The sequence below is a fragment of the Aspergillus aculeatus genome, assembly GCF_001890905.1.
Source record: "Aspergillus aculeatus ATCC 16872 unplaced genomic scaffold ASPACscaffold_6, whole genome shotgun sequence".
In the NCBI taxonomy this organism is placed as follows: Eukaryota; Fungi; Ascomycota; class Eurotiomycetes; order Eurotiales; family Aspergillaceae; genus Aspergillus; species Aspergillus aculeatus.
This window is the reverse complement of record NW_017962981.1, coordinates 1,024,562-1,045,141: the sequence shown is the minus strand read 5'-3', so window position 1 is coordinate 1,045,141 and position 20,580 is coordinate 1,024,562. Positions and strand designations below refer to the sequence as shown.

Here is a 20,580-nt window from a genome sequence, read left to right as displayed (position 1 = left end):
TCGACACTCCGAAACATACCATACCTAGCAGCACCAGCACCGTAACATCCATAGCTACAGTACGGAGTACATATGTACAGTCCACATCGCCCTCGTAGGCTTCCCCCGACCTCCTTCTCTTTCCCGTGAGCCCATCCCATCCAACAACCACCGACAAACAACCCATCCCACAGGTACACCACCACCACCACCACCACCACACCATCCTTACCTTCTCTACCCCCGAAATCAAGAACTAACAATCATCACCAGCCTCCCGCCAAGAAAAATGAAATTCTCCATCGCGGTAGTCGCCTCCGTCCTCGTCGCCACGGGCGTGGCGATGCCGATTCCCGTGCGTTATATGCCCCTAACACCCACTCCTAACACTACGGTTGATCTACAAGCGCCAGTTCGCCCGGGAAGATACATTAGAAGATGCTGGTTACTGATACTAACACAACCCTACCACATCTAGTCCCCGAGCGAGGCTCCTAGCATGAACGGGGCGGATCTGATGAGCGCGCTTCAGAGCATAGGGGGGCTGGACGGGGTGTTGAAGAGTATCCAGATTTCTTCGCCGTTGACTTCGGCATTGGGGCAATAAATTGATGGATAGCATTGATCGGGTGTATGGTCGGTGGGATGTCTGAGGAAGGGGGGGTGGGGGGTACCAAGCATGAGCATAGATGGCGATGTGTCAATGAATGAATCATAAACTGAAGTGCTAGCATCAAAGTAGACATGTCATTCGTAAGGTTTGTTTGAGGAACTATTCGTGAAATAAGAATATCGTTCTTGTAAAAGTTAGGCCGTATCATACACACAGAGAATCAGTTTGCTTCGAGCCTGACCTCTGGTGTCAACAAAAAAAGCACTCGTTTTAATCATGCAATCATCAACCGAATTTCCATCGCTGTCGTGTCGAATCGTAATGAGCGTGACGAGGTCGTATAATAACAACAAACAAGAGACCAAATAACAACAAAAAAGAAGGAAGGGTATCAGTTTGTGTGTCATCCAAGAAGGGGGCGTTAATCTTCCATGTCCAAGTCGGTTACCTCCACGCGTGTAGCCAGCGCCTGGGTACCCTCGCGGATCAGCGCCTCGAGCTTCTTCTCCATCCTCCGCATGCTGGCGTTCCCCTCGCGTTCCATGCGACGCATCTCCGCCATATGGCGCTGCGTGTCCACGGACACTGGACTCTCTCGCGGCATGGCCGGCGAGGAGAAGTAGGGTTGACTCGGCAGCGACGGCGCATGCGACGTCAGCACCCGCTTGTTGTGGGGGCGGCCCCGACGTGAGGCGTGGTGGGCGGCGGTTGTCGTGCGGCGGGGAACCCGCCGGGGAGTGGTGCTGCGATTGGTGGCGAGCGAGGACGACGGGCTGGACGACTTGCCGGCTGAAACCATCACCCAGCTGCGCTGTAGATCATCCTCGTCGGGATACTCGCCGGGGAGAGGCGTGGATGGTCCCCGCTGACGCTGACGCTGACGGAACTGGGCGGTGGGAGTGGCCGGCAGGGATTCTTTCTCGCTGGCCGGGGAGGGGAACGAGGGCGAGAGAGCATCCTCCTCGCTGCTCATGTTGTATCCGCGACCGCCGCCGGCGTAGAACCCCCGAAACGCCCCGGACCAGCAGAAATCCCATACCTTTCCGACCACGCCCAGGACAGCCTTGCTCCAGCGGACGGGTGCGGCATCGGAGGGGTCCAGTGTGACGTTCAGAGGAATACCCTTTTCATCCGGGCCGGTGGGAGAGGCAGCGATCAGGGAAGGGTCCCGCCGACTGCGTTTGCGACGAAGACCGCCGGCCTCGCTGAGAGAGTCGATGCTGGCATCGAGAGGGAATGGATGGGCCGGCTCGCGATACCGGCTGGGTCGATAGTCGAGGTCGACGATACCATCGGCGCCGTGCGGGAGGTCGTCGGGGCCGATCAGCGACGGGACAGTAGGGCTAGAGGCGCCATCGATTTGCAGCCATGAAGAGCGTTGGTCGAGGTTGGGACGAGCCCTCTTGCGAGGCGGGACGGCGATAGAGCGATACAGCGCCGATGAAGCTGACGGCGAGGGAGGGACTTGGAAGAGCTGCGAAGGCGCCCCGGCCAGATCGAGATGAGGAGGAATGGGCGAATCCAGAGTGATCGAACCGGTGGGCATCCTTCTGGCGCAGCAATCACTTGTAGAGGATGTGCCGATCGAGATGAACCATAGAAAAATGAATCTGAGAGATAAAACAAAACAAAAGGGGTTGGCGATGTTGATGCAGATGCAAATGGGTGGAGTTGACGGGGAATGGAAAAGTGACAGAGAGAGAGAGGAAGTGAGGAGGAAGAAGAAGAAGAAAGGAAGGAAAAAAGAACGGGGAAACGGAGGTGAAAGAAAGTCACCCCAACAATACCTCATTTTTCCCCGTTTGATGTTGATGCTTTGCTTTCCGTTTACACCCCAACCTCCTCTTTACCTTGTTTTTCTGCTTTCTTCATGACTTCCCGATTAATCTTTCATTTACTGAACACACTACAAGAAATCGAGGAAGTAAATATGAGACTCAGATGGTTCATCACTACAGCTGACTCTTCCACTCTCTACCTGCAGCGCGCAAGCCATCCTCGCCATCGACCAAGACACACCAACCCTCCGAGCCTCGGCCTCCCGCGCCCACCACCGCCGCCGCAAAATGTCCCTCCAGATAGTCCAGCACGGCCTGGTCGTAAGTGCCGGGCTGCAGGAAGACAGCCGGGATGCCAACCGCATAAGCTTCGCGAAGGAGAGCGAGAGTCACGGCGGGGGGAGTCACCACCGACAGTGACGTCTCGGTCGGAGCGGGCAAGTCGCGCACCGAGGCAACCGTCGGTAGACTTGTCGAGTGCAGTTGGATGGAGGAAGCGCGCGGGTTGAGGGGCGTAACAGGGAGTGAATGGTGGTAGTACCACGCCAGAACTAATTGCGTCAGATATGGGTTCTTATCGAGCAGGATCGAGCATACTGCGATGGCCGAATTTGGCCGGGTCATTGCTCGCGCCAGCCACGGCGAAGCGCGGCGAGCTGAAGAACACTTTGACGGCTTCCATCGTAGCAGACATTGTGAATAGGCCGTAGTTGGTAGAGCCTTCAGTACAGAATGAAATCAAGTTTCAGATATTGTGAGGGATAATCTGATTGACGATGCGAAGGTGATAAGAACAGTCTGGGGAAGAAGTGGAGAAAGAGGAAAGCCGATGAGGGGAAATCATTTCCTCATCGTTTCTGCTCGTCGCTCTTTGTTCCGCCTTCGTTACATCTACAACACCACTCCTTCCCTTCCTTTACCATCCATTCAACTCCAATCCAACTCATACAATACACCCTTCTCTTCTCCGGCTAATCCTTCCAAGTAATCCCGATCAGTTGCGTGCATGCCCCCCTTCGTCTCGCGCAAGCGTGTCTCCGACGAGGATCCGCCCGCGCCCAAACGTCATAATGCGACGCCCGCCGTCGCCGCCGCCGCCGTACTCGACGACGACACCGACTCCTCCTCCAGCGACTCGTCATTAAGCGACGCCCCTGACGACTTACAAGACACTCCAAACCCAGGTACAACCAATGAAGATTCAGACGAGGACAGCGAGTCCGAGGAGGAGGTCGACTGGGAGGATGCGTTCGAGTCCGGCACCGCCAGCGCCAGCGCCAGCGCCGGGGCCGCCACGCCACTGACACCCTCGATCCTCGCTCCTCACCATCACCACCAACACCAGGACCTCGAATTGACCCTCGACAAGAACGAAGTCCACCTGGCCGACATCGTCGAGGGCAAGAAGGCCCCCTCCAAGATCGAGCGCCAGATCCGCATCACCACCCACTGCCTGCACGTGCGCTTCCTGCTCTACCACAACGCTCTGCGCAACGCCTGGGCCAACGACCCGAAACTCCACGAGATCCTCCGGCGGAAACTCCCACCTGCCCTGCACAAGGAAGTCAAGAAATGGCGTGTCTCGTCGGGGCTGGAGCTGCCAGAGCAGAAGCCGCCGGAAAAGAAACCAACCCGCAAGGGCAAGGGCAAGGGCAAGCAAAAACAGAGTCGTCCGTCTGAGCGGGACTGGACCGAGGGCTCCGAGCGGTTGGAGGCAGGACAGCCCGACATGAGTCGCGGGGACCCGATCATCCCACTGCTCAAGGTCCTGGCCGCCTACTGGAAGAAGCAGTTCACGATCACCGCGCCAGGCCTCCGCAAGCAGGGGTATCGACCGATGGCGCAGCTGGAAGCACAAATCGCCTCCCTCCGGAAAGACGACCACGATCCCGCCGTCCACGGGGAGCGGATTGCGGACCTCGACGAGTTCCGCCAGGCGGCCGAGCGCATGCAGGGCTCGCGCGATCTGGGCGCGCAGCTCTTCACGGCGCTGCTCCGCGCCCTCGGCATCGAAGCCCGACTGGTGGCCAGTCTGCAACCGCTGGGGTTTGGCTGGACCAAAGCCGAGACCTACACCCCCAAGCAGCAACCGACCAAGCCGGCCGACACCGAGCCGACGACCGACGCATCGACTGCAGCGGCCGATACGGACGAGGTCGTCGGCCTGGAATCCGACAGCAGCAGCGACGCCGAGACCAAACCGCCATCGCGCAGCAGCAACAGCAACCGCAACAGCAAAAACCCCAAGGGTTACGACAAAGACCTCCCATTCCCGATCTACTGGACCGAAGCGGCCTCGCCGATTACGCACGAGATCATCCCGGTAGACGCGCTCGTCCTCCCCAACGCCGTGGCCACCACCCCAGAGCTGCAGGCGGCCTTCGAACCGCGGGGCGCCAAAGCCGAGAAGGCCAAGCAAGTGATCTGCTACGTGATCGCGTATTCCTCCGACAAGACAGCCAAGGACGTGACGACGCGGTACCTCCGACGACGGACCTGGCCCGGCAAAACCAAAGGCTTCCGCATCCCCGTCGAGAAGATCACCATCCAGCCGCAAAACAAACGCAGCCGCACCGCAACCCCAACCGTAATCACCTACGACTGGTCGCGCGTCGTCCTGCGCATCTACGAACGCTCCCCGAAGCACGAGACAGCCCTCGACACCCTAGAAAACAGCACCACGCTCCTCCCCAACCAACCCGAACGCAAAAACCTTCCCACCAGTGACAAACCCGCCGACACCCTCCAAAGCCTACGCACCTCCCCCGAATTCGTGTTAGAACGCTTCCTCCGGCGCGAAGAAGCCCTCCAACCGGGGGCCCAACACGTCCGCACCTTCACATCCGGAAAAGGACCCAAAGCCAAAACCGAACTGGTCTACCGCCGCGCCGACGTCGTGAAATGCCAATCCGCGGAGAGCTGGCACAAGGAAGGCCGGCAGATCCTACCGGGCCAAACCCCTCTGAAACACGTGCCTATCCGCGCCGTCACCCTGCTCCGCAAGCGCGAGGTGGACGAGTACGAGCGCGAGACCGGTCAGAAGCCCAAGCAGGGACTGTACGCCAAGTACCAGACGGAGTATATCATCCCCCCGCCCATCGTCGACGGCGTCATCCCCAAGAACGACTACGGGAATATCGACTGCTTCGTCCCGAGTATGGTGCCCCAGGGTGCGTGTCACGTCCCCTGGCCGGGGACGGTGCGCATCTGTAAGAAGTTAGGGATCGATTATGCGGAGGCCGTCACGGGGTTTGAGTTCGGGTCGAAGATGGCGGTCCCCGTTATTCAGGGGGTGGTTGTCGCGGTGGAGAATGAGGAGCTCGTTAAGGATGCGTGGCGGGTGGAGGAGGCGGAGAAACGGAAGAAGGAGGCCCGCAAGGCGGAGGCCAGGATCTTGCAGACTTGGCGGAAGTTTCTGTTCGGGTTGAGGATTGCCCAGCGCGTGAGGGAGGAGTATGGGGGTGAGGATGAGGGGGAGGAGGGCGATCTGGAGAAGGAGGAGAGGAATCCGTTTACGAGGCAGGTGGCGGGGGCTGCTGCGGGGAGGGCGGATGAGGGGGGTTCTGGGGGTGTCCGGGGGATGCCGGGGTTTGAAGCTGGTGATGGTGGCGGGTTCTTACTTCCTGACGAGGACGAGGAGGCAGATCGCGGCGGAGGCTTCTTACTTCCTGGCGAGGACGAGGAGGCAGATCGCGGCGGAGGCTTCCTCCTCCCCGACCAAGAAGGCGAAGCCAATGACGAAGACGACAACGACGACAACGAAAAGCTGGTCATCGTCCATCAACGCCGCAAACGGGCTACCCCGCCTCCAGCTATTGCTGCTGATACTGATGATGACGATACACCCGCGACTGCTCCCAGCGATAGCGACGAGGAGATGACCGGGACCGGCGCCGGCGCCGGCTCCGGTAAATCCCAAGCAGACGCCATCTCGCTCAGCTCCTCCAGCTCCGACGAGGAACTGTCTCCTCCTCCGGACGAGATTCCCGACTCGGAAGACGAGGATGAGGAGTTCGTAGCCGAGTATAAACCGCCGCCGACACGCAGACGCACGCGTGGTGGGGGGAGAGGCAGGGGCGGGGGCAGAGGTAGAGGTAGAGCAAGAGGGAAATGATGGCCTGCCTGCTTGCTTGCTTGCTTGCTTGCTTGCTTGTTTGCTTGCTTGCTTACAGCCCAGGCGCTTTCGGTGTATGTTTTGATCAGTGGCGTTGTTGTATTAGAAACATTAATCAGATCATGTAGAATAATAGTGTATGGTGTATGGTGTACACTGGGAGGATGTGAAATGCGAAACATGTATTATATTATGATGTATGGGTCTGTTTTCTACTATATCTGTCATGGGTATAACTATCAACGTAAGCATGGCTCATATACGGTCTATCACGCATCGTCATCATAATCTTCGTCTGGAGACCAGCGGCGTCTGATCAAGGTATACTCTCTCGAACTCATCCACATCTATCTCGCCACCACCAGTGCCGTCCAAGTCGAAGTCCCCGATCGGGCTGATATGCACCGCCGGCGACGCGATGGGACTATGCGCGATGCGCGGCCGGGACTTGAACACACTGGCGTAGTCCGCTTCCTCGTTGAACAGTTCATCGCGCGGGGTGGAGGCCCGGCTGGGGGATGATTGTTTTTTGCGAGGCGTCTCGAATTGGTTGACAGGGAATGAGGGTCGAGGTCGATGTGATCGGAATCGTTCCCGAGGCTTGGTGTGTGTAGGTGGGGGGACTAGAGACATCGATTTGCGGGTTCGTTCAACAAGGGTAAATCTGTTGCTTGTGTTCGTGTCGGGCTCGGGGTCTTTCTCGTCTAAAGCGGAGCCATGATGGTCCTCTATCTGGGTTGGTGGAATGTTCTCTTTCTTGATTGTGGTAGGTTGAGCAGGTTGCTCTTGGTCGACAGGCGACGGTGTGTTGCTCTCTTCAGCCGGTGTGCTTTCCTCGGCCGGTGCGGAGGGAACAATGACAGGCAATTCGCGCAACTGTCTCGATTCGCTGACGTGCCGACGATGTGTGGATGGCCGACCATTGATGCGCGCGATGGCTTCTGTCATGGAGAACAGAAGGGCTCGGTCTTCGGCCTTCAAGGAGGCCCTTTCCACCGGCTCTCGGATGGCCCGGGAGATACTCGCGACGGTCAATGCTTTATGATCACGAAACACCACCGAAGGCTGTGATTTCTGGGAGCTCGTTGAGTCTACGCGATCATGTTTCCGTATATCAGCGCTGTATTGACGCCAGCGCTGCACGCGGGCGCGCTGACGAACGACTCGTGACTCCAGGTCGACCAGCAGATCCGGCCTAGTGTTCGCGGTCAGGTCGTCGACGCTCGACTCCTTTGCTTTTGCCCAGGCGGACTCGAAGGGGAGATCCAGGAAGCTATCACTGGTGCTCTGTGCGCCCGAATGAAGCAGTGTATCAACCCATTGCTCGCGGCCATGCCAATTGGCTTTGAGTTCGCCAGCCAACGCATCGAAGTCGACGTCATCACCAGATATCGGTGGCGGCTGCTCAGTCGAACGCTCAACCAGCTGTCGTTGTTTAAGGTCCAGCAGCTGAGAGAACCTCGCCTGTGCATCTCGCGCTTGATCGTAGTCGCTGCCGATATGGTTCAGGGAGGCCCGGTGTGCAATAATCAAAGGCAGCATCAGCCGATACTCCTGTAGGGTGAGGCCCTGCGCCATTGACAGATTGGCAGCCACATTCTGAAGTCTGGAGTCCGATGAAGCAGCCAGCGTTTTCCGTAAGACGGCTGTGGAGAATGAGGCAAGGAGCTCGTCGAATTTCTCGCCTCTACAATCGTCCAGCATTGACTTCCGAAGGATTATTTCCCTGCCCAGGTCACCTTGCTTCTTCAACTCGGATAGCACGCGGAACAAGGCGGCGCGCAGATTGACGGACTGCAGCGGCTCGAGCGGAGGGAAGAAGGGGCGGAGTTTCTAGGCCATTGATCAGTCGGGGATGTATGTTATGTCACAGGAGAGCGACGACGTACATCGCGCGCGGTGTCGGGATCCCAGATGGTGACCAGCTGGTAGAGCGCCCATTCGACGAGCTTGAGGCGCTGGCGCTGGTTCTGCGAGGTATCGGCCAGCGATCGGAGGGTGATGTTGGGCCAGTCACGGTGCGTATCCAGCTGGAGCAGCCGGAGGTTGCGGACAAACACGACGAGGGGCGGCGGGGGGGACCAGTTCGGGGTTCTGGGACGGGGCGTTCGGGCTTGCATGATGAATTACATCTGGAGATCTTAATTTCTGACAGTGAGAGAGTCAGAAGACAAACAACGTACCAGGGTGCACGGTAGATGGAAAAGAAAGTCACTCGAATAACGGAGGAGGAAGAGCCAACCCGGGAATATGAGGCGTCAACTAAAGTCAACAAAGAGCCCAAACGAGCAAATGGGTAGGTCTTGGCAGTGACCCCACGATGAGACCTGTCCAGCTGATCAGGATGGGCTCCAATTGCTGCTGCCACAACGGGGAGGGCTCCGTAGGGATTGAATTGGAAGCATATTGATGCTGAATAAAAGGCAACTCAGCTCAGCTCAGCTTATTGTCTCCTCCTCCCCGATCGGTGGACCATCCGAAGCCAAACCCAATCAGGTAAACACCGCTTTTTCTCCCCGCGTTTGCGTTTCTCTTCCATTCTCGATCTTGCGATTTGCAATCCTTTCCTCTTCTTCCCCACTTCCTCTTCTTCATCCTCTTTCCTCCTGGGTCTAATCATATACCCTAGAACATTCACCTGGCCACATCCTCCCTCTCCAAGCAAAGCACTCATCCCCGCTCTCAAAATGGGTTCCGAGACCCCCACCAACGCCCTCTGGACCACCCAGTCCGGTAAGTTTCAGGCACAAAAAACCCACATCACGACGCTCAAAACAAAACAAACCCAACTAACTGAACCCCAAACAGTCCTCGCAACCCTCCCCCACCCGCCCGAAGAAAACGCCAGCACGCCGATCCCGTTCTTCCACCTCCTCGAGCGCCTGAAGACCACCAAGCGCGAAGGCTGGCGCCGGTTCGGCATCAACTCCGGCGAATCGATCTCGGACCACATGTACCGGATGTCGATCATGACGATGCTGGCACCCGCGACGCTGGCGCCGCGGCTTAACCTGGCGCACTGCATGAAGATGGCGCTGATCCACGACATGGCCGAGTCGCTGGTGGGGGACATCACGCCGGTGGACAAGGTCGACAAGACGGAGAAGGCGCGGCGCGAGGCGGACGTAATGGACTACATCGCCGGCACGCTGCTGGCGGGGGTGCCGGGCAACGGGCCCTCCACAGGGCAGGAGATTCTGGCCGTGTTCCACGAGTACGAGGCCAACGAGACGCTGGAGGCGCAGTTCGTGCACGACGTCGACAAGATGGAGCTGCTGCTGCAGATGGTCGAGTACGAGCGCGCCAGCGGCGTGGATCTGACGGAGTTCTGCCATGTGGCGGGCCGGATCCAGTTGCCCGAGGTGAAGGAGTGGGCGGCGACGGTGATGCAGGAGCGGGAGGCGTTTTGGGCTGGGAAGAAGGCTGCCACATCTACCAACGGGTCGTCGGCGGCATGAAGCGAAAATGATGGTGCAATGACATATTCTCCGGCGTTGTTGTTTTGGGAGGGGGGCGTTAGGAACCGCGATCACGATGGGAAAGCATGAACCATGAACCATGAAATTTCGGATAGAAATTCGTTACCGTTGAAGTTTATAGACTAGCATGAATGAAGAATCAATCATAGCCTCTACTACAGCAGTGCACATACTGCACTCTCTATACCACAGTATACTGTATATACAATCCCCCCTCCCCTTCCCCTCAGCAGAGGGGGAAAATCACTCATCCCCCTCCTTCTCCTTCTCCATCTCCTCCATCAAAAACCTAGCCTCAGTTTCCATCTCCTCCAAACTCCTAGGATGTCTATCCTCATTATCCACCTTAGGAAACTTCCTCCTCCTTTCACCATTCTCCCCTTTTCCCTCCCCCTCCCCCTCCCTTTCCTCCAATCTCCCCTCCAGAATCCGGTTCAAATCCCCCTCCTCGCCCTCCAACAACTCATAAACCGCATCCACGCCGCCCCTGGCCTCCAGATCCCGGGCTCGCCTTGGGATCACATGCGCATGCACATGGGGCACGCTCTGGCCGGCGTCCACGCCATCCTGGATGGCGATGTTGAGGCTCGAGGCGCCGTACACGCGCTCGACCATGCGGGCGACGCGGCGGACGGTCAGGAACAGATCCGAGGTCTCGGTGGGCGTGAGGTCGGCGACGCGGGGCACGACGCGGCGTGGCGAGATGAGGACGTGGCCCGGCAGGATGGGCTTGAGGTTGACGAGGGCGTAGGAGTAGCGCGTCAGGTGGAAAACCTGGGTGGTGACGGGGAAGGGGCCGAAGTAAATAGGGCTCGCTTTGAGGATTGCGGTGGACATCTTGGTTGCTATTGCTGCTGCAGCTGTTGCTGTTGCTGACGTTGGGGTTGGGGGGCGCATTGTTGGTTGTTGTGGTTGTGGTTGTGGTTGTGGTTGTGGTTGTGGTTGTGGTTGTGGTTGTGGTGCGGTGGAGGTGGAGGTGGGGGATGGGTTAGGTGGGGGATCGATTGGCATTTGGGTTTATGGTCTGTTTGATTTGAGAAAGTCTGGTAGGGAGAGGGTGGTAGGTATGTAGAGCTCGTAGATGTTGATGTTGATTGAAGAATCGCAGCGCAGGGTCAACGTAGGAACAACTCAGTGGAGACCGATCGTCATAGCTCTGACTAGTTTAAAAAAAACAGCTCCGTCGCCGGACTTAGCCGGAGTTTACACCACCTTCACCTATACTTCTACTCTACTCGCCGGACTCAACAAATACAACACCATTAGGGTATCATTAATTCTTGCTCGAGTTCGTATATTACATCGCTTTCCCATCTCCCTCGGATCCAAAATGACACAAATTACAAATCGTGGTATAGACACAAGGCATCACATAAAATCGGAAACAAGCGCGCTGCCGTACTTTACTCCTTCTGCGCCGGCTCAGCCTCCGTGGTCTCAGTAGATGACTCGTCAGCTGCTGTCGGTTCCTCTGTCGAGGGTTCCTCCATTGGAACTTCTTCCGCGCCATTCTTCGCCTCTGCTTCGTCCTCCTTCGGCTGCTCCTCCTCCGCAGCTTCCTCCGCAGCTTCCCCCGCAGCTTCAGCGTTCTTCTCGGCCTTGCTCTCGGGCTTGGGCTCGAGCTCAGTCTCGGACTCGGTTTGTGGTGCGGGCTCCGGTTCCTCCGCGTGTACCTCTGCAACAGTCACCTGCGATGCAGGGCTACCGGGTGACGTTTGCTCAGCAACCTGCTTGGGCTCATCAGTAGCCTGCGGTGCCGGTTGCGGCTTGCTCTGGCCACCGGCAGCAGCGGCAGCGGCGGCCACTGCAGCAGTAGCGGCGGCCACAGCCTGCTGCTTCGGCTGCTCATCATCCTCAGCACTCTCATTGATGGTCGTCACCCCGGAGCTGATCGACGAGCTACCCTTGTGGCGCCTCGTGGTGGCGCCCGTGCTGATCGACACGGGCTCCATACTGACAGGGAACGGCTCGTTCTCCTTCCGCAAGATCGTCACCCTCCGTCCATCCCCATGCTCCAACCCCGTCGTCGCCCCCGCCGCTGCCGCTACCGCCGGCTGCTGCTGCTGAACAGTATCCAACCCCTCCGCCTCGGCCGGCACCGTGTAATTATCCTCTGGAATCAGACTGTATATGTCGCAAACGGTCTTGAAGAAGATATAGAGTCCATCGTGACCCTCGACCTGCCAGAACACCTCCCGATGCTGGAACCACGCATGCGCGAAGATGCGGTACAGCCGGCGGAAGATGTTCGTCAGGTGCCGCATGCTCGCCTGGGCGCCGCCGCCGCCCTCCGCGCCCAGCGTCAGGCGACTGGGGAAGTATTTGGGCGAGGTGAGGATGTTGGTCGCCCAGTCGAGGGTGTGGCAGCAGTAGTCGATGGCGCAGCAGGCCTTGGGCGGATCGTGGACGGCGCAGAGATACTGCCACTCGGAGGCCCGCATTTCCGGGCAGGTCTGCGCGGAGCAAGGGGGGGAGTCGGCAAAAAAGGCGACGATGAGGTTGTTGACTTTCATCGTCAGGAAGCGGCAGAGTTCGTACAGCCAGAGCGAGCGGTCGACGCCCTCCGGGGGCTCCGCCAGCTGGATCGCAACATCGCGGCTGATGGGAATAATGGTATCGGAGCCCTCGGGTCGCGTGAAGTGGTTATACAGGGCCTTGAGGTGTTCCTGAAGTTGGAAGGGGGAGTCGAGCTAGGCAAAGGGAGGCTGGGGGTCAGCAGGAGGGAACATAAGCAGTCTCGCGACCAAGCCCAGGTTGCAAAACTCATTCCATACCTGTGAAAGAGGGATCAACGGCGGACCAAAGGCCATATCGATGGCTCTAGTGCCCGGGCGAATGCGGCGAGTTGAACCATCCTCGGCGGTTTGCGAAGCGCCCAGCAATTGCTCAGTCTCGGAGTCGAAGGACTCGCCGACCGAGGGTGATTTGGGCCCGATCTGCACCTCAGTGAACGGGGGCGGACTGGGTAAACGTGGGGAGCTGGCTTGCGAAACTCCCGCAGTAGCCATGACGGGTCAGAAAGAGAAAGGAGTGAATTTGGAAAAAGACTGGTCTGGGAATGAGAAGGAATGGAGTGGTTTAGAAAGTAAGCGAATGAGGGAGTAGTATTCCAGCCAGCTGGGGGGGGGGAGGAAAGAAGATTAGGTAGACGAGACGACAGCACTGCAAGGTCCGACGGGGGTCGATAAAACAAGCCGCTAAGACTTAGTAGATAAGATGCCGCGCGGGAAAGAAAGTTCCAGCCGCCGGTCGGTCATCACCGCCCATTAGACCGCCTTGTGCCCTAAGCCCTAGGGCCCTGCCTTATGGGGGAAAACGTCATTCCCGGAGCCATTCATCCCCGGCTTTTCTTCTACTACTACTGCTACTACTGCTACTACTACTACTACATATATACATACTTTATCTAAATCCATTTTTTATACCTCCGCAAAGACCAACACCTACAACAACACCTTTGACCCCACAACATGGACGAAGATGACACCCCTCCCCAGTTAGTGGATGTATCCCAGCTGCCAGAGTCCGCGCCATCGACGTCAGAGGACACCCCGGAGGCTCAAGCCCGCGTGCCTATCACGCTTGTGACTGGTATGATGCGCGCGCCGCAATCCGTTATGTACCTCTACTTTTCTAGAGTAGTAGGGACAAACGCAAAGATAGAGACCCGTAGATTCTGATTTCTGTGTCATCAAATCATCAAGGCTACCTCGGAGCCGGCAAAACCACCCTCCTGAACTACATCCTTACCGAGAAGCATGGCAAGAAGATCGCCGTGATCATGAATGGTCAGTTTTGTCTCTTAGTTCTTAGCTTTAGACACGCTCAGAAAATATATACTAAGCTCAAGTAGAATTCGGAGATTGTAAGTTTTAAGATCTTGCTCTTGGAAAGAAAGATCATGTGCTACATCACATCAGATCTGTTGCTTTGGGCATTGGCATTGACCTCTTCGGCTGATCCACCGCCCAAAAAAAAGCCACCGATATCGAAAAGCCCCTCACAGTCAATCAAGATGGTCAAGAGGTGACCGAATGGATGGAAGTGGGGAATGGCTGCATCTGTTGCTCAGTAAAGTGAGCATCCATCCCCATCCATCCCAGCCTTCCCTCCCACCCAAACCAAGATATTAACCCCCAAAAAGAGACTCAGGCGTAATGGCCATCGAATCCCTTATGGCCCGCCGAGGCACCTTCGACTACATCCTCCTGGAGACCACCGGCCTCGCCGACCCCGGCAACATCGCCCCGATCTTCTGGGTCGACGACAACCTAGGCAGCAGCATCTACCTCGACGGGATCGTCACCCTGGTCGACGCGAAGAACATTTTGCATCTACTAGACGAGCCGACCCCGGAGGAGACGGTGTCCAGCCACACCAGCACCAGTCAAAAACACGACCACCCCGCCAATTCCCCCATCCTCTCAATGGCGCACATGCAAATCTCCCACGCGGACGTGATCATCCTCAACAAAGCCGACCTGGTCACGAGCCAGGAACTCGCGCGCGTCCGCGACCGCATCGTTGCCATCAACAGCGCCGCCCGCATCCACGTCACGGACCACAGCCAGACGCCGCGGATCGAGGGCGTGGTGCTGGATCTGCACGCGTACGACCACCTCGACGATGGGGCGGTCGATTTCGCGCAGAAGGGGCACAGTCATATCGATCCGGTCAGTTTTCCTGCCCCCCTCTTCGTTTCTCCTTGAACTATTTGATCAAGGAGACTAAAGGAATGAACTGACTTATGCTTCTTGTTGTCGTTGAATGGTGAAGGCGATTTCCACCATCGCACTTACAACCCCCCGAATCACCCCGGCGCAAGTACCTCTCGTCGATGAGTGGTTGCGCTCGGTACTGTGGGACTCGAAGCTCCCGGGTGTCGCTGGGCGAGAAGCGCCAACCACCAAGATGGACTTTGATATTCATCGGTTGAAGGGCATCCTTGCGATCGAGGATGGAACGACCCGGATCATCCAGGCCGTGCGGGACGTGTTTGAGATCCGGGATGCCGAGCCTGCAGAGGACACCAAGACGCAGTGCAAGATTGTGCTGATCGGGCGGGGACTCGGGGCAGATGCGCTTCCATGGCAGCGCAATTTCGAGGAATATCTTAAGCGGGACCTGAAATAAGGGCAGAGATGATTAGGTCATAATGTGATGCCTGTGAGAGCAGCTTCGGATAACAGAGTTCGTGTCGAACGGGCACTGGCTAGACGCATTGGAGAAAGCTCAGGACTCAAGTCCAGAGGAACAGATGAGGGAACGATACCACGAAACCTAAGAAAGAACAACACCACTAAATTCATTTTCGAAATAATACAGTTGTTACTGGAAGGTTACGGACAACCACTATACATAAACGGCCTGAACTGGCGCAGAGAAAGTAAACCCAAAATCATAGTCAGCCGTCTGGTCGTTAGTCATGAAAAGAAATGGTAAGACGAAACACCAAACGCCACCCAAGATTCTGAAGCTGCTGGAAAGTTCTGTCGTATCTGGTAGAGAAGTATCCCATGATAAAAAGAGAAGCTGGGCGAATTCAAAGAGATCTCCACCGATCAAGCGGTATAAAAACCTTCAACAGATCAGGCTAGCCGAGAATAACGTGGCAACTCCATTGCGCCATGTGCCCGCTGAAAAGAAAAAAAAGAGCAAATATCGAAAGATTGCTTTCAATCAAGGTAAATGTACAGTGCAAAATCGCTAGGGGTATCGCGCACTGTTGGGTCTCACATCTGAGACCCACAAACATGACTGGAAACAACTCCTGTCTTTCCTGTGAAGGACTTTTCTAGATGCAATTCGCCGGTTACGTCTCATACACACGCCGATGTCTCTTCTTCGAGTGCTGGGTTGATCGGTAAATGAGAGTCACATAAGTAATTGGTGGGTTCGTGTAGGCTCTGGCGAGGGGCATATCCCAGGGCGGAACGAATGCTGATGGGGGAATATTGGTCAGTCTCAGCATCCAACTTCTTGGCCTCGCGGGAGCTGATCGCGGGGTTGATAGGTAGAATCGAATGCATGAGTGAAGAAACTGAACGCGACGATTCTTGTACGGACCAATCTGGGTCGTCCATGAGAGCATGTCCGAGATCTGCCAATGGGGCCGGATACAGATCAGTCGACTGCGTGGCAGCCGACGAGATCGGAGATTCCTGCAGCCTCCCGTTCTCAGACAAGGTGTTTACTGAATGAGGCTTCAGCGAGTAGGCCGAGTTACAATCAACCTCATCGAGTTCACGAAACAGGTGAGCCGTATTCAAAGGCACATCATCTGCATGGTCTATAGTGTACTTGCGATAGCATCCGTCAATTCCTGGATCGAGGCCCAAGTCGTTCTCATCGAGTCCTCGAAGAGTAGTACCATACGACTCTTGGCCGTTCTCGAAGGTCGGTGGGTTCAAAATTCCTGCTGCAGTTGAACCTGAATATGCATATCCACTTGACCTCCGATGCTCTAATGGTGCTGGGCTACTCTCAGCAGTCATGTTCTCGTGTAAAGAAGACTGCTCCCAATTTCTATGCTCGGCGTCCTGCTCGCTACCAGGAGAAGGGCCAAACCGGTCGCTTGCATTCTGCAAATTCGTGCGACCGTCAGAGATATAGCTGCCGCTATCCATCGGGGGACGCTGTTGAGAGAGAAATGTCGCTCGGACGTCGTACATCGGCAGAGTGCTATTGTGCAACGCTACACCAAGACCAGTGTGCGTGGGAGGCATGCGGGAAACAGTCGCGGCCATCGCTCCTCGCTCGCGTGGAAATAGTCCCAGTAGTTCTTTTGCTGATAGTCGATGCCGAGGAACGGAGCTCAGGCAGATCGAGACTAGCCTGCGGTAGTAGTCAGGCACATTCACATCTTCGCCTAGCATCAGAGGCCGTGGCTGACGCTCCGGCTCATCCTCCTCCATGGCCAAGGCCCATAGAGTCATTCCCAACTGGAAGATATCGGTCTTTACCCCAATATACATGGATATCCGCTGGTTACTCTCGATCTTGGCGGCGATCTCGGGGGGCTCCCACCCCACTGGGCAACCCCGGCGATTGATATCAATGATCTTGGCGTTGTCGTCAGCATCCACCACAATGTTTGACAGAGTGAAGTCCCCCTGCACGTAGCCAGCTTCATGAATCTCGCACAGTCCACGCACAATCTGTCGTGCCCAGCGCTCCCGGCGTTCCCAGGATATCGTACCCCGGTTCTCATATAAAAGGTCGACCAACGCACCCTTCTCGGCGAAACCAATTAGCAATCCTTTTACAGTCTCTTCGTCATCATCAACCACGACTCCCTCCACCTGGACGACATCTGGGATTCCCTGCAAGGCATGAAGGGCGTTGATCTCGTACAGAAATTCGTCTACCGTGTCGGGGCCAGGAATCTCCTTTTTGATGAATGTCCTGCCATCCAGCTGCACATTGTAAACGAATCCCGACAAATGTGACTCGAAATGCAATTGGTTTTCGCGAACTAGTCGTGCTTCTGGTAAGTGTCCAATACAAGAAACTGGCGGGTAGGGTATTATCTCGTTAACATCCTCGGTGACGTGCACATGCAGCCGACCGTCTCGAGTTTCCAATTTCAGGTTGGTAACTGTGTCATAGAATTGTATCTCTGGCAATGATTCGCGGAGAGATTCGTAGATACGTGCACACTTGTCGCGTTGGTAGCGTAGCTCTCGGAGGTCCTGCTCCAGGGAATCGAGCGGCGCACCGCGATAGTCGCAGGATATGGTGACTCTCCGCCAACGGTTAGGCGTCTCTGCATAAGTAACGAAAAACTTTTCTCTTTCAGAGCGATCCCGAAAGTGCATGCTCAAGTTCAGAATCCAACGCTTTTCCAGCTCCATCTCGAGAGTCTCGGTTGGTGGCTCCTCGGGAACATCGGTCATGTCAGGGTAGGGGTTCCATTCCGAGCGGATCTCGTTATCCTCATTCGTCTCGCTCGGGGGGTCAACCGTGGGCTCGTTCGGGTCTTCGCGCCACTGAACCTCGGGAGCGGACAATCTGGGGTCCAGGGTGGGCGGTGGGGATCGAGTAGTTCTCTGGGACTGAGAACTCAGGGGACGACGTCGGTCGGCGGACACTGTCCGACGGGGTTCAAGTTCAGTTGGGGACAGCCGGTCGCGTCGCTCGGAATTCTGTCGTTTGAATGTTGTTGCCCGAGGCAATCCCACACCAACCTTGCGGGACAACCGACGAGTGAGATTATCGTGGGGCCTGCTTGGACGAGGGGGGGAGGACTTTGCGTCATGGTTGTTGTTTTGGGAGTGGTTGTGGTGGTGATGAGAATGACTATTGTGGGCGGCCGGTGAATTGGGTTGTTTCGCAGTGGGGGACCCATTATTGTTGCCTGCGGGGGAAGATTGGGACGAAAGGTCTCGATCATCGCGGCCCAGCCATCGCCGTAGACCCAGGCGATGCCACATACTCTGCTTGGGACGTGGAGGGTCGGCCCTTTCTTCCAACAACAATCCCAACGAACTCATCATCGGACTACAGGAACTGTCTGCAATCGAGACAGCCATCCGGCACGGCACGGTCGCTCACCGGTCGTACAGAGAACAACTGAGACACCCGAGGGGTTGGGACCGTATTGTCCATAAGAATTGCCGACAGGATCTGTGACCGTTGTTCTCGACCACACTCTCAGATTATGCACGGGCAATGAGTCAACAAATTAGAGCGGATACGGAGAAGAGGAAAGGGAAAAAAATAATAACCGACGGTGGTTCGGTGGGTGGCAGGGCACAGAGGGTTAAGAAAAGAAACCAGGGGCCAAAAAGCAAAAGACCACCAGAATGTCACAGTGCGGTTGAAGGAAGAAAAAACACCAATGGACTGCAGGGAACCTGATTTATGGAACGGAATGGAGGAGTTATAGAAAAATTTTCCATGTAGCTATGAATCATATGAATGAATCAAATAAAGTACCGGTAGTAGAAATGACAGATAAATACGAAAAACGATCACCCTGGAGAAGTCGGTGTGAATTTGGGTTGCTGGCTAAGGTAGGCGCTGCTTTTGCCCAGTCCCACTGAGTGGTCACACAATGTCGTCGATGGTGGTAGTGATAATGATGAGGATGATGATGATGATGATGATGGTGGTGGTGGTGGTGGTGGTGATCGTAGGTGTTGGTTCCTGTCGTTGAGGTTTTGCTACTGAAAATCAAAGGCAGAGGAGGTGACAATGTGATCAGATACACCAAGTATGGAGAAACCCGGAACAAATGAAGACGAAGGGGAGGGGGAAAAAAGGATGACGAGGAAGGAGAAGCGACAGAGAAACGAAACAGCAAGACGGACTAGTCGGTTGTAGCCCGGCAGGCGCAGTCTAAGGCTGGTTGGGCTGAGATTTGCAACAAGAGATGAAAGGAAGAGAAGAGGAGAATAATGGGTTGAGTGGTTGAACTAGAGAAAGGAACAGAGAAATCAGTTGAAATCAATTGAGGCATGGATGACTGGAAGCGATATAATTAAATTGGATAGACGCCTGCAGGTGAAATGGAGAAGGACAGAAACAATTCCACCACCTATAAGAAATAGGAAGTGGAAGGGCGATAGAACATCACATAGAACGATTATCAGTTAGGTTAGTTGGTTACTACTGTGTTGCTTGCTATGAAGTCACTCTACTACCTATACCATACGTCCTCAGTAAATTAAACCAAACCAAACTAAACTAACAAACTAAACCGAACTCACTCAAATGCAACAAATCTGAGATCCAATGAGCAGCTTAAAATGCACGACGGCCTGACAGACCGTGCCTGCCTGACTGATAATTAGAAATTAACATCCACGGCAGCCTCAACCGAGAAGTAGAGAAGGGAGAAAGGAGCAAGGAGCAAGAAACCGACGATAGCCTCAATTCTTCATCCCATCGCACGGCACTTGAACTACTGCAGACGCACAGCCCAACTTCCTTCTCGAAGCCTGTCCCCGTTCGCTCGTTCCTCGCCCCGATTTCTCCGATCGTCCAAGATCAGAATATATCTATCTATATACTCTTCTTTACATCCATCCCGCCGGGCTTCTTTTGTCTGTTCCGGAACGGACTCAATCCTCCCCCTCCATCCCTCCCACCTCCACCCCCCCATATCCAACCATCACATTTCCGACTACAACGTTCAGGTTCAGGTTGACACCATCGGGACTAATCGCAATGACGAACGATGCGGACCATATCGCAATATCACCCACCACCTAGGATTTCCAAGGTACCCGAGCGTATCGCGCAGACCAGCTTGGAAACCAGCCACGCTGTACAAACAACCAGCCGCCCCGGGGTGGGGGGGGTGGGGGTGGGAGCGGGCATGCACCTGGCAGGGCAGAAGATAGAGCTTCTCTGTATGGCTCTGTACTGTACTCCGTACACCTGGATCCAATCGCCCGGCAAAGTTAAATGACGATGGTTCGTCTTTACACTTCAAATGGCCGGTTTCCCAACTTGAGTATACCTCGTCATCATCGTCACCTAAATACAGCCAGCAAACAAGAAACAGAAACAATAAAGAGAACCCCCCTTCAACACCACTGATCATGCTGCCTTCCCCATCAACCACTAACACTCAGGTTTGGTTTAGACTTTTGCTTGATAGAAAGTGAAGCT

At 55.8% G+C, this 20,580-nt stretch overlaps 10 protein-coding genes across 10 annotated transcripts; 4 read left to right on the top strand and 6 right to left on the bottom strand.

Moving 5' to 3' along the window:
* Window positions 1-268: 268 nt before the first annotated feature.
* On the top strand, window positions 269-586 carry ASPACDRAFT_42419 (uncharacterized protein; the record flags this gene model as incomplete). Its single annotated transcript, XM_020201099.1, has 2 exons — window positions 269-391; window positions 458-586. The coding sequence occupies 2 exons, from the start codon at window positions 269-271 to the stop codon at window positions 584-586; spliced, it is 252 nt and encodes an 83-aa protein (XP_020057258.1).
* A 427-nt stretch (window positions 587-1,013) lies between these two features.
* ASPACDRAFT_42418 (uncharacterized protein) lies at window positions 1,014-2,138 on the bottom strand (the record flags this gene model as incomplete). The annotated part of the gene is made up of 1 exon (XM_020201098.1): window positions 1,014-2,138. The coding sequence occupies one exon, from the start codon at window positions 2,136-2,138 to the stop codon at window positions 1,014-1,016; it is 1,125 nt and encodes a 374-aa protein (XP_020057257.1).
* A 286-nt stretch (window positions 2,139-2,424) lies between these two features.
* ASPACDRAFT_117521 (CoA-binding protein) lies at window positions 2,425-3,190 on the bottom strand. Its single transcript, XM_020196069.1, has 2 exons — window positions 2,968-3,190; window positions 2,425-2,921 (listed from the first exon to the last, which is right to left on the bottom strand). Exons 1-2 carry the CDS (start codon window positions 3,062-3,064, stop codon window positions 2,545-2,547), a joined length of 474 nt encoding a protein of 157 aa, XP_020057256.1. The 5' UTR covers window positions 3,065-3,190; the 3' UTR covers window positions 2,425-2,544.
* Window positions 3,191-3,248: 58 nt separating this feature from the next.
* ASPACDRAFT_117520 (Rad4 family protein) lies at window positions 3,249-6,690 on the top strand. The gene has a single exon (XM_020196068.1). The coding sequence runs from the start codon at window positions 3,377-3,379 to the stop codon at window positions 6,482-6,484; it is 3,108 nt and encodes a 1,035-aa protein (XP_020057255.1). The 5' UTR covers window positions 3,249-3,376; the 3' UTR covers window positions 6,485-6,690.
* ASPACDRAFT_117519 (uncharacterized protein) lies at window positions 6,658-8,885 on the bottom strand. The gene is made up of 3 exons (XM_020196067.1): window positions 8,668-8,885; window positions 8,374-8,616; window positions 6,658-8,317 (listed from the first exon to the last, which is right to left on the bottom strand). Exons 2-3 carry the CDS (start codon window positions 8,602-8,604, stop codon window positions 6,767-6,769), a joined length of 1,782 nt encoding a protein of 593 aa, XP_020057254.1. The 5' UTR covers window positions 8,605-8,616; window positions 8,668-8,885; the 3' UTR covers window positions 6,658-6,766.
* Window positions 8,886-9,171: 286 nt separating this feature from the next.
* Window positions 9,172-9,942, top strand: ASPACDRAFT_59729 (HD domain-containing protein; the record flags this gene model as incomplete). The annotated part of the gene is made up of 2 exons (XM_020203480.1): window positions 9,172-9,217; window positions 9,293-9,942. The coding sequence occupies 2 exons, from the start codon at window positions 9,172-9,174 to the stop codon at window positions 9,940-9,942; spliced, it is 696 nt and encodes a 231-aa protein (XP_020057253.1).
* Window positions 9,943-10,206: 264 nt separating this feature from the next.
* Window positions 10,207-10,800, bottom strand: ASPACDRAFT_42413 (HIT family protein; the record flags this gene model as incomplete). The annotated part of the gene is made up of 1 exon (XM_020201097.1): window positions 10,207-10,800. One exon carries the CDS (start codon window positions 10,798-10,800, stop codon window positions 10,207-10,209), a length of 594 nt encoding a protein of 197 aa, XP_020057252.1.
* A 419-nt stretch (window positions 10,801-11,219) lies between these two features.
* On the bottom strand, window positions 11,220-13,092 carry ASPACDRAFT_117517 (Mob1 family protein). The gene is made up of 2 exons (XM_020196066.1): window positions 12,738-13,092; window positions 11,220-12,653 (listed from the first exon to the last, which is right to left on the bottom strand). Exons 1-2 carry the CDS (start codon window positions 12,969-12,971, stop codon window positions 11,367-11,369), a joined length of 1,521 nt encoding a protein of 506 aa, XP_020057251.1. The 5' UTR covers window positions 12,972-13,092; the 3' UTR covers window positions 11,220-11,366.
* A 341-nt stretch (window positions 13,093-13,433) lies between these two features.
* On the top strand, window positions 13,434-15,096 carry ASPACDRAFT_42411 (CobW family GTP-binding protein; the record flags this gene model as incomplete). The annotated part of the gene is made up of 6 exons (XM_020201096.1): window positions 13,434-13,554; window positions 13,668-13,751; window positions 13,817-13,828; window positions 13,943-14,039; window positions 14,108-14,636; window positions 14,740-15,096. The coding sequence occupies 6 exons, from the start codon at window positions 13,434-13,436 to the stop codon at window positions 15,094-15,096; spliced, it is 1,200 nt and encodes a 399-aa protein (XP_020057250.1).
* A 686-nt stretch (window positions 15,097-15,782) lies between these two features.
* ASPACDRAFT_27505 (uncharacterized protein) lies at window positions 15,783-18,494 on the bottom strand (the record flags this gene model as incomplete). Its single annotated transcript, XM_020199498.1, has 1 exon — window positions 15,783-18,494. The coding sequence occupies one exon, from the start codon at window positions 18,492-18,494 to the stop codon at window positions 15,783-15,785; it is 2,712 nt and encodes a 903-aa protein (XP_020057249.1).
* Window positions 18,495-20,580: the final 2,086 nt, after the last annotated feature.

Excerpts from the sequence above, each read along its gene's own strand:
- ASPACDRAFT_117521 (XM_020196069.1), bottom strand. The coding sequence starts at position 3,064 with ATGTCTGCTACGATGGAAGCCGTCAAAGTGTTCTTCAGCTCGCCGCGC. Across the intron at positions 2,922-2,967 it reads GGCCAAATTCGGCCATCGCA|TTCTGGCGTGGTACTACCAC; the intron begins GTATGCTCGATC and ends TGACGCAATTAG.
- ASPACDRAFT_117519 (XM_020196067.1), bottom strand. The coding sequence starts at position 8,604 with ATGCAAGCCCGAACGCCCCGTCCCAGAACCCCGAACTGGTCCCCCCCG. Across the intron at positions 8,318-8,373 it reads ATCCCGACACCGCGCGCGAT|AAACTCCGCCCCTTCTTCCC; the intron begins GTACGTCGTCGC and ends TCAATGGCCTAG.
- ASPACDRAFT_117520 (XM_020196068.1), top strand. The coding sequence starts at position 3,377 with ATGCCCCCCTTCGTCTCGCGCAAGCGTGTCTCCGACGAGGATCCGCCC.
- ASPACDRAFT_117517 (XM_020196066.1), bottom strand. The coding sequence starts at position 12,971 with ATGGCTACTGCGGGAGTTTCGCAAGCCAGCTCCCCACGTTTACCCAGT. Across the intron at positions 12,654-12,737 it reads CGTTGATCCCTCTTTCACAG|CTCGACTCCCCCTTCCAACT; the intron begins GTATGGAATGAG and ends CCCTTTGCCTAG.